Genomic DNA, 12,066 nt, shown 5'->3' on the forward strand with positions numbered 1-12,066 from the left:
AAATTTTCGAAAATAAATAAGAAAAATGAAAAAGATTTGATTTTTGAAAAAGATTTTGAAAAAGATAAGATTTTTAAATTGAAAATTTGATTTGACTCATAAAAACAACTAGATTTTAAAAAGTTTTGAAAAATTCAACTCAAATTTTCGAAATTTATGAGAGAAAAGAGGGAAAGATATTTTTTTTATTTTTGAATTTTTAATGATGAGAGAGAAAAACATGAAAATGATGCAATGCATGAAAATTTTTAGATCAAAACAATGAATGCATGCAAGAATGCTATGAATGTCAAGATGAACACCAAGAACACTATGAAGATCATGATGAACATCAAGAACATATTTTTGAAAAATTTTTAATGCAAAGAAAACATGCAAGACACCAAACTTAGAAATCTTTCATGTTTAGACTCTATGGATTCAAGAATGCATATGAAAAACACCATACAACACAAAACACTAAAATATGAAGATCAATCAAGAAGGTTTATCAAGAACAACTTGAAGATCATGATGAATGCAATGCATGAATGCAATTTTCGAAAAATGCAAGATGAGTATGCAATTGACACCAAACTTAAAAATTGACTCAAGACTCAAACAAGAAACATGAAATATTTTTTTATTTTTATGAATTTTTTTTAATTTTTTTGGATTTTTGTATATTTTTTTTTTCGAAAAAACATATAGGAAAAAGAAAATAAGGATTTCAAAATTTTTTTAATATGAATTCCAGGAAACTTGTATTCTTAGTCTAAAGCTCCAATCCGAGGGTTAGGCATGGCTTAATAGCCAGCCAAGCTTTAGTATGCTATTACATGCATTGAAGTGATTAGTTGAATCCTCAGTCCAAAGGAATTTGGACATGGCTTCACAGCCAGCCAGGATTCAACAAATCATCATGAAACACTAGAATTCATTCTTAAAAATTCTGAAGAAAAATATATTTTTTTGAAAACATTTTTTTTTTCGAAAACAGATGAGAAATTTTTGAAAGGTTTTTGAAAAATTTTTGAAAATAAAACAAAAAGAAAATTACCTAATCTGAGCAACAAGATGAACCGTCAGTTGTCCAAACTCGAATAATCCCCGGCAACGGTGCCAAAAACTTGGTGCACGAAATTGTGATCTCAGGCAACGGTGCCAGAAACTCTGTACGCACATCTTAATAAATCATTTTTTTATTCACAACTTCGATACAACTAACCAGCAAGTGCATTGGGTCATCCAAGTAATAAACCTTACGTGAGTAAGGGTCGATCCCACGGAGATTGTTGGTATGAAGCAAGCTATGGTCACCTTGTAAATCTCAGTTAGGCGGATATCAAAAGGTTATAGAGTTTTCGAAAATAAATAATAAATAAACATAAACTAAGGATAGAAATACTTATGTAATTCATTGGTTAGAATTTCAGATAGGCGTATAGAGATGCATTCGTTCCTCTGAACCTCTGCTTTCCTGCTGTCTTCATCCAATCAATCTTACTCCTTTCCATGGCTGGCTTTATGTAAGGACATCACCGTTGTCAATGGCTGTATCCTATCCTCTTGTGAAAATGGTCCAAATGCTCTGTCACAGCATGGCTAATCATCTGAGGTTCTCGATCATACTGGAATAGGATTCACCCTCCTTTTGCGTCTGTCACTACGCCCAACACTCGCGAGTTTGAAGTTCGTTACAGTCATTCAATCCCGAAATTCTACTCGGAATACCACAGACAAGGTTTAGACTTTCCGGATTCTCATGAATGCCACCATCAATCTAGCTTACACCACGAAGATTCTGATTAAGAGATCCAAGAGATACTCATTTCTTTGAGGAACAGCAGAGCTCCACCCCTTAATCAATGGAGTGTAGAAACTCTACCGTTAAAAATACATAAGTGGAAGGTCCAGGCATGGCCGAGAGGCCAGCCCCCATGATCTAAGAACTAGGCGTCCAAATATGTCTAATACAATAGTAAAAAGTCCTATTTATACTAAACTAGTTACTAGGGTTTACAGAAGTAAGTAATTGATGTATAAATCCACTCCTGGAGCCCACTTGGTGTGTGCTTGGGCTGAGCTTGAATGTTACACATGTAGAGGTCAATCTTGGAGTTGAACGCCAGTTTGTAACGTATTTCTGGCGTTCAACTCTGGCTTGTGACGTGTTTCTGGCGTTTAACTCCAGACAGCAGCGTAGAACTGACATTCAACACCCTTTTACGTCATCTAAACTCGGCCAAAGTATGGACTATTATATATTGCTGGAAATCCCTGGATCTCTACTTTCCAACGCAATTGGAAGTGCACCATTTTGAGTTCTGTAGCTCCAGAAAATCCACTTTGAGTGCAGGGAGGTCAGAATCCAACAGCATCAGCAGTCCTTCTTCAACCTCTGAATCTGATTTTTGCTCAAGTCCCTCAATTTCAGCCAGAAAATACCTAAAATCACAGAAAAATACACAAACTCATAGTAATGTCCAGAAATGTGAATTTAACATAAAAACTAATGAAAACATCCCTAAAAGTAACCAGATTCTACTAAAAATATACTAAAAACAGTGTCAAAAAGCGTATAAATTATCCACTCATCAGTTAGATAGAAAGTCCATACCTTGATAGGAATTCCCACATTCTCATCTCCATTCAATGGCACATAGACAACTAATCATAGCAGCAAAAGCTGAACCAACACAAAAACAGGAAAAAGAAGTGAACCTTTAGAGAAATAAAAAAAATAGGGACCAAAAATTGAGATATCACACCTCACCTACTACAGTCCAGCTACATGTCATTAGACCACAGGGAAGGCAGTCACCAACTACCCCCAAACAATGATTCTAGTGATGGCAATCAGAGTTGGTAAATGTGTTAGGTAGTGATACATTCGAAACAGCAGATAAATGGGAACAAAAGTATACACAAACATGAATAAAAATCTGTCAATCACATCAACATTCATGAAAAGTATCAGACTGAAACCTCATACCTTGATAATGATTCCAAAATTTCCAATTTTCAATAAAAAATATATAGCACAACCTTATTATGTGTAGAGAACACATTTTCATGGGAAGACCAGCTGCTGGATACTTTTTTCTTTGGCTAAAGACATGTGCTAGTTAGACAAAGAACACCATGAAGTCATTTTACTGGCACAAGGCCATTCTTTTCTCAATGAACCTCTTATCTTAGGGCCAAGGAGGTGTATGTCCATCCAACAGCTGAAATATAAAACAAATTTAACACAATCAACAGAAAAATGTAATCTAATTCAGTTGAACTTAAAATATAAATAAATAAACAACAGGCTATACATCAATTTTTGTGAATCACATTACCACTGATAAAATAGATTATGACATAAAATCGATTCCTTCATAATCATGCACACAACCCACATGCAACCAGAAACACAAATAGTGGAGTGATGCCATAATTTTTTTCTCTAATTATCAATAGAAAATAAGAATGGAAAAAATTGTGAAAATTAACTAAACTTTGGGGCAGAGCTAGTAACACAAATAGTGGAGTGATGCCATCTTATTCTAACAAAGCCACTTCCTTTGTGAATAACATCTCAAATTCAGGAAAAGACTCCCATGTCTTTTCAAGAGGTGAAATATAAAATAATTTTTACATAAATAATAAAAAAAAACTGAGAATGCAATTGAGTTGTGGTGTGGGAAATCGTGATCGTTCCTTCCTTGGTAACGGCGCTGAAAACTTAATACGCACGTTCATAATCTTAGTTCCTTGTCACAACTTCGCACAACTAACCAGCAAGTGCACTGGGTCGTCCAAGTAATAAACCTTACGTGAGTAAGGGTCGATCCCACGGAGATTGTCGGCTTGAAGCAATCCATGGTCACCTTGTAAATATCATTCAGGCGGATTTCAAATGGTTATAGAGTTTTAATAATTAAAAGATAAATAAAACGTAAAATAAAGATAGAGATACTTATGTAATTCATTGGTGATAATTTCAGATAAGCGTATGGAGATGCTTAGTTCCTTCTGAATTTCCGCTTTCCTACTGCTTTCATCTAATCCTTCATACTCCTTTCCATGGCAAGCTGTATGTTGGGCATCACCGTTGTCAATGACTACATCCCGTCCTCTCAGTGAAAATGGTCCAAAATGCGCTGTCACCGCACGGCTAATCATTTGTCAGTTCTCGATCATACTGGAATAGAATTCAGTAATCCTTTTGCGTATGTCACTACGCCCAGCACTCGCGAGTTTGAAGCTCGTCACAGCCATCCCTTCCCGGATCGTACTCGGAATACCACAAACAAGGTTTAGACTTTTCGGATCTCAAAAATGGCCGCCAATAATTCTAGCCTATACCACGAAGACTCTGATCGTAGATCAAGAGGCTAAGAGATATGCATTCAAGCTTGTTTGCATGTAGAACGGAAGTGTTTGTCAGGCACGCGTTCATAAGTGAGAATGATGGTGAACATCACATAATCATCACATTCATCATGTTCTTGTATGCGAATGAGTATCTTAGAGAAGAAATAGGCTCGAATTGAATAGAAAAACAATAGTGCTTTGCATTGATTCATAAGGAACAGCAGAGCTCCACACCTTAATCTATGGTGTGTAGAAACTCTACCGTTGAAAATACATAAGTGATAATGGTCCAGGCATGGCCGAATGGCCAGCCTCCTAAACGCATACAATGATCTAAAGATGTCTAACACAATAGTAAAAAGTTTTATTTATACTAAACTAGTTACTAGGGTTACAAAAATAAGTAAATGATGCAGAAATCCACTTTCGGGCCCACTTGGTGTGTGCTTGGGCTGAGCATTGAAGCTTTCACGTGTAGAGGTCTTCCTTGGAGTTAAACGCCAATTTGTAACCTGTTTCTGGCGTTTAACTCTGCTTTGCAACCTGTTTCTGGCGTTTAACTCCAAAATAGGGCAGAGAGCTGGCATTGAACGCCTGTTTGCATCGTCTAAACTCAGGCAAAGTATGGACTATTATATATTGCTGGAAAGCCCTGGATGTCTACTTTCCAACACAATTGAGAGCGCACCATTTGGACTTCTGTAGCTCCAGAAAATCCACTTTGAGTGCCGGGAGGTCAGAATCCAACAGCATCTGCAGTCCTTCTTCAGCCTCTGAATTTGGTTTTTGCTCAAGTCCCTCAATTTCAGCCAGAAAATACCTGAAATCACAGAAAAACACACAAACTCATAGTAAAGTCCAGAAATGTGATGTTTATTTAGAAACTAATAAAAATATACTAAAAACTAACTAAATCATACTAAAAACTATGTAAAAACAATGCCAAAAAGCGTATAAATTATCCGCTCATCAAGTTGAAAAAAAAATCTTTCATTCAATGAGGAAGATGCTATGAATCAATTTATATCAATCACATCAATACTCACTAAATAGGTTAGATAGAAAGCCCATACCTTGATAGGCATTCCCACATTCTCATCTCCATTCAATGGCATAGAGACAACTATACCTGAACCAACACAAAAACAGGAAAAACAAGTGAAACTTTCAATAAATCAAGAAATAGAGACCAGAAATTGAGATATGAGACCATACCTACTACAGTGCACCTACACGCCATAAGACCATAGGGAAGAAACCTCATACTTTGATAATGATTCCCAAATTTCGAATTTCCAATGAAGAATATACAGTACAACCTTATTATGTATCCAGACCACATTTTCATGCGAATATTACATCAAACATAGATAACAGAACAAGTTTCTAAATACAGGAAACAGTTTAAAAACTCAAGGGATTTGTTGAATGTACACAAAGTAAAAAATTAAAAATATATTCATGAAAATTGAGATATGAGACCATACCTACTACAGTGCACCTACACGCCATAAGACCATAGGGAAGGCAGTAATCAACTACCCTAAACAATAATTCTACTCATGACAATGAGAGTTGGTAAATGTGTTAGGTAAGGATACATTGAAAACAGGAGATGAGTGGAAAAAAAAAGTATATACAAACATGAGTAAAAATCTCTCAATGACATCAACATTCATGAAAGGGATGAGATTGAAACCTCATACCTTGATAATGATTCCCAAATTTCAAATTTCCAATGAAGAATATACAGCACAACCTTATTATGTATCCAGACCACATTTTCATGCGAATATTACATCAAACATAGATAACAGAACAAGTTTCTGAATACAGGAAATAGTTTAAAAACTCAAGGGATTTGTTGAATGTACACAAAGTAAAAAATTAAAAACATATTCATGAAAAACACAACACACATGCTACAAACAATTCAACAGGTAACAAAAGGAGATCTGATAAAGAGTTCAAAATGAGGGTTAACAGCAAATCCCAAAAAATGTAACCAAGAACATGAACCGACAAAAAAACCAAGTCAGAAACACAATTTGCAAATTAGAAATTTCACAAATCCTACACAATAACATGTGTGTTAAACATCGAACAGATACCCAAAATGATCACAATTTGCAAGATTAGGAATTTCACAAATCCTAGAGAATAAAATGTCGCTTAACCATAGAACAGATACCAAAAATCATCAGAATTTGCACAATTAGAGATTTCAGAAACCATAGACAATAAAACCTGGGTCAATCGTCAAACAGATGCCAAAATTCATCACAAGGATTGACACAATAAAGGAAAAAGAAAAAGGATGAAGAGGAAAATAGGTTTGGATGCACCTGATTGATTGATCTGAGATCTTGAATCTGAGCAGAAAATTGGAAAATCAATAACCCGGATGAACGGCGACGAACAAACTCCCAGGAGAACACAGCTCGTAGACACAGTTTCGTACGGCAGACGAAACGAAAGTTGGAGAAGAAAGCAAAGCTCCTAGGGTTCAAAGAAATCATTACTTATTCAAACAGATCCATCAAGAAGGAAGGTTGCCTCAGTGATTCGGTGAAAAGGATGCGTGAGAGAAAAGCTGAAAGGGATGGCTGACGACTACTGTCAGAGGAGCACATGCATCCCCAAAGAAAGGGGCCAGGTAGAGGAGGTGCCACCGTGGAGGAGAGCCTCCACCTGGGACTGGAACCGGCGTGGGATGCGGGGAGCTCTCCAGCTCGAAGATGAATCCACGCCTATCAGTGTATAATGATATTAAAACAAGGGCCATTAACAAACATTGTCTTTATATGTATGAATGTTATGTACGTTTTAATATCAACAATTCAATACTACTGACAAAAAAGTACAGGGTTGGCTAAGCTAGCTACAATTGCTGTAGATTTACACGTGATATTTATTTTGATTATATATCCAAAACCAAAACAATGTGAAGGGAAGAGAACCCAAAGCCAATTTCATTGTGATGATCTTTCTTGTTTCTTTTCTGACATGCCACTTGATAAACAGAATAGTAGTTTGATTGTAGCAATGATAACCACATCCACTCATCAAGCAGTAGAGACCCATGTTACCATTTTGCCTCAAATTTGTAGGGCATCACCACCATACCTTGCTCTTCTCACATTTGACCATCCCCTTTTTCTTCTCTTCCACCATTATTATTACTATCTAATCTCTATTCTTAATCTTAAAATGAAATATGTGGAGCCATAACTCTATTCTTCTCTTCCACCATACAGGAATTCGTAATCAGCAAAAAAGAACTATTTTCTATGTATTTTTAGAAATGTTTTTGTATATTTTAGAACTGTTTCCTAAAATATTTTCTATGTATTTTAGAACTGTTTTTGTGTCTCCGATATGCCTTCTCAAGGAAGAGCTATATTTGGCTTGAAAGATGGGCATGATATTGTAAAACTTCGTAGTGAAATTTATTCAACATATAAATCAAGTCATTGAAGAATTATATTATTATCTGATTGAAAAGTTTTCAGAAAAAATACAGATTAAAACTCAAGCAGAGAACAAGGCTTCTCAATCAATCTTTTTAGGTGAGGTCAGGGCTGCATTTAAGTGCAGCACATATATATATACCATATATATTATGATAGATTTTTATACTAATCTTTAGATAATGAATTGTTTAGGACCAGAAGCCGAAGCTTGGACGCTTCCGTCATATTTTCCCGCCAATTACAAATGCTATGCTGATTTTCTGAAGTGGATATTTATGATGATGCTGCAGATATTTGGAGGAGGTTCGTCGTCCTCGTAAACATTATGTGTATATGCAATGTAGTTGATTATTGTTTGAGCATATTTTACATATATAATATAATATATGTAATATATGCAGTGTAGTTGATTACTTGTAGAATATATAATATAATAATATGTGTGACATCATTTTCTTTTAAAAAAAAAAGAAACTTGTTGTATATTCAATATTAATTGTTATATATAATGATTCCTTTTTCTTCTTCTTTTTTTTTAATTTATTTTTTAATAACAGTTTCTAAATGTCAAAGTTCGGCTGCTATTGCAACAATGGTTACTGGAGAGCAATCTTTGGACGCTGCTAGCACTGTGAGACTGGTACATATTATGTAACCATTATTATTTTATATTATTTAATACCTTGCTTTTTTTCATTTGGCAGAAAGAAATTCAACATATTTTGCTATATATAAGCATAATTTCTATTACTAATTAGTGATTATAGTGTTTTTCTATTATATTATTTGGGTTTATTATTATTATTATTATTATTATTATTATTATTATTATTATTATTATTATTATTATCTACTTTAAATTAAAATAGACAAAAAAATATAGACAAAAAATTTATTGCTATTTAAATAATAAAATCGACGGCAACTGCGTCGATTTTATTGGATCAAATATTGACGCCATGGCCGTTGATTTTAGTAAGCATATTATAGACAAAAATCGACGAAAACTGTGTCAGTTTTATTGGATAAAATATCGACGTCTGCTTTGTCAATTTTAGTAAGCATATTATCGACGAAAATGTTGTCAATTTTATTGAATCAAATATCGACGAAAATGGCGTCGATTTTATATAATAATATCGGCGATGTTGTCGATTTTAGTAAGAATATAAAATCCCCAGACTCATATTACAGACAGAAGAGCTGTCAATTTTATTAAATTATTATCGACGGCTAGGCAAGCCGTCGATTTTATTAGCATTTTAAAAAATCGACAAGTTTAATAGCGACCACATCCGCCGTCTATTTTGCCGTCGAATTTTAATATTATCGACGGCTTAGCCGTCGATTTGGCCGTCGATTTTAACAATGTTTCTTGTAGTGAAAAAACATACAAAACATAGAAAAAAGAATCCTCCAAAACTAATAAAAAGAATCATCCGAAATGTAGAAAAAAGAAACATAAAAAACTAGTTAAAAAATATTCGAAACCAAATAGGAGGAGAAGAAGAAGAGCCGCAGGGTGGCCTGCGACGACGTCTTGGACGGCGTTGCGTGGACAATGGGGAGACTCGCAGTTGCGTGTTGTGACGAGTAGAGGAGTTGCCATGGATCAGAGTAGTTGATCGCGCGTCGCGAATGGGAACCTGGTGGTGGCTGCGTCGCGACGGATGGAGAGTCATGAGGTGCAAGTGGCGAGCGATTGGGAGTCGCGTTGGGACGCGAGGAGGGTGAAGTAGAAGCGCGATGGTGGCTGTCTTTCCTTTGCGAACGGCAGATGAGGTGGCAGAGAAGGATGCAAGGACGACCGGCGATGGCGCGCGAGGACGGTGCTGCGGCGACGCTAGCGGTGCGAGGACGAAACTGCGGCAGCGTGGGGCATTGGAAAGAGGGATTAGGATTTGTGATTTTGTGTGGTGAATGGTGAGTGGAAGTGAAAATAAATTAGGGTAAGTTTTGATTCAAAAATGCCATTAATGTCAATTAATCAAATTTTGAATTTGAAAAAAAATTTAAAATTAATCATTATTAATTGAGTTGTTCAATTCTTGACTGGTGTACACTTGGTTTCCTATACTTTTCTAAAGAAATAACCATCTAATTAAAAATAATGAATATAATCATCTGCATACCTATTAAATTGAACATCCGACATATCCATTGTTCATATTGTTTAGTATTCTCATTGTCTACCTATACTTTTCCAAATTATTATTATGAAAATGTTCGATAATCAAAAAAATTTAGCCAAAATCAATAAGATAAATTCTAACTATTTTTTTTTTGTCTTCTTAACTAAATTTGACCCCACAATAATTTTGTATTCAACTTTTGGTACTTAATGGTCAATTTAAAAATTTTATATTAGATATTCGTTAGAATGATCAATTCTCAAATTTAAACGAAATTAGTGTTCTTTTTTAAAAATCAACTCAAAAGAATATTATTTATCTTATTTTCAAATTAGCTTTAATTTTTGCGTAGCAACTATATTAATTGAAAGAACTTTTTTAACTATGAATATCAATAAGAGTCGACTTCTAATTGTGTTAGGAAGTGAATTTTTAAATAATTATTTAGTAATATATATAAAAAGAAAGAAATTTTGATGGTAGTGTTAAGAGAAAAATTATTTAATTTTTTAAAATATAAAACCTAAAATAATAGAATTTTAAATTATATATTATTATTAAATATATATTAAAATATAAAATACACATTGAAAATAAGTTAAACAATACATGTATTTATACATAGATATATAGTGGTTAATAGATAATTTAATATTTAATTTTTTATATACACATATTATTTTTATTATAAAAATTATTATCATGTTATATAAATTTTGCCCCCACTACCAAAATTTTCTGCATCCGTCACTGACTGTTATTATTATTATTATTATTAATAAAAATCAAAGTAACACGCTAGTAACAGAGACACACGCCCCACATAAATAGAGATTACAAGTCTTTAATGGAATCTTCTGGAACATGATTAAAAATGTCAAAGTTGTTAGTAGGTTTAGGTCTCCACTGTGTCCTTCCCCTCAAAATCTCAACACCATCTTCAAATCGAAGCATATGATTGCACTCAATATTATTATCACTATTATTATTATTTTTGTCACTACAAACTTCAGCTAGAGATTGTAACTTACTGTCTCTGTTACACTCCCTCTTGAATTTCAAACTCATAGCAGATAACTCATAATTCATCAAGATTGATTGTGGAATACTCTGCGAATATTTCAAATTAAAAGCAAAGACCATGTTGTATCAAATTAAATAATAAAGCCAAATCAGAACAAAATGCATATCTAAAAGTACGAATAAATATAGAAAATTAATTTTTAATTAGTTAAAATTAATTATTTTTCGGTAAGACTATTTTTCAACTTGAATTTTTTGAAAAATTTAAAGTCTAGGATTAGCATTTACAATTTCAAATATGAGATATAGAATTTAAAATTTAAAATAAAAATATTTTTAAAAAAATAGTTGATACTTGATATTAATTAAAAAAATAGTTCTTTACTTGAATTCTAGAAATATATATTAGAAAAAAAATTAATTACCTCTAAAATCCAACTAACATACTTCGCATTATTGACATGAAAATTTATATCTAGATCACTCCATCTTGGCTGAAAATTAACACGTACACATTACATGATATAAATATAAAAAATTAATCAATAATAAATAATTATATATTTATAAGAAAAGGAAATATGCATACCCTTAAACCAGTACAAATATAATCTGCTGTGGTGTCATCAAGTTTAGGTATTTTTTTGTCACCGTCTTTTATAATAATTCTAGAATTTACAAGATAGGACTCAAATTCCCTTCTGACTTCTTCCGGTATTTTGGATAATCTTCTTGTTAATTTGTTCATCAAGACAGAAATACTGCATAGACAGTATCAGAATCCAAATCCAAATCAATTGATTATAAGTTTTCTAACAAGTTGTACCAAAGTGGTTTGCATTGAAACGTACACAAGCTAAAGAAACATGCATGAAGTCGCATAACACAGTAATTGAGAAAGATTATTTTTCTAAATAGTTCCGGTTAATTAACTAAGTTATCTAACAATTCCAAATAAGTTACCAAGTATTGATTATTTGAATTGAACAAATTAAATAATTGCATTTAGTGATTATTTCTAAATCAAACTGTTGCCTTTAATTTAACTATCTAGCCAAATAAATAACTCATTTTTAAACTACTACTTATTCAGC

At 33.4% G+C, this 12,066-nt stretch overlaps 1 protein-coding gene across 1 annotated transcript in view; it reads right to left on the reverse strand.

Annotated features, from left to right (window-relative positions):
• LOC107633058 (palmitoyl-acyl carrier protein thioesterase, chloroplastic-like) overlaps window positions 10,774–12,066 on the reverse strand; it is a 5,247-nt gene continuing 3,954 nt past the window's right edge. The window contains exons 5-7 of the mRNA XM_021118823.1: window positions 11,562–11,733; window positions 11,398–11,466; window positions 10,774–11,059 (exon numbers count right to left, since the gene is read on the reverse strand). Coding sequence (XP_020974482.1) covers window positions 10,784–11,059; window positions 11,398–11,466; window positions 11,562–11,733 — 517 coding nt within the window. The 3' untranslated portion in view covers window positions 10,774–10,783. The remainder of the gene's footprint in view (window positions 11,060–11,397; window positions 11,467–11,561; window positions 11,734–12,066) is intronic.

This window comes from Arachis ipaensis, chromosome B03 (genome assembly GCF_000816755.2).
Source record: "Arachis ipaensis cultivar K30076 chromosome B03, Araip1.1, whole genome shotgun sequence".
In the NCBI taxonomy this organism is placed as follows: domain Eukaryota; kingdom Viridiplantae; phylum Streptophyta; class Magnoliopsida; order Fabales; family Fabaceae; genus Arachis; species Arachis ipaensis.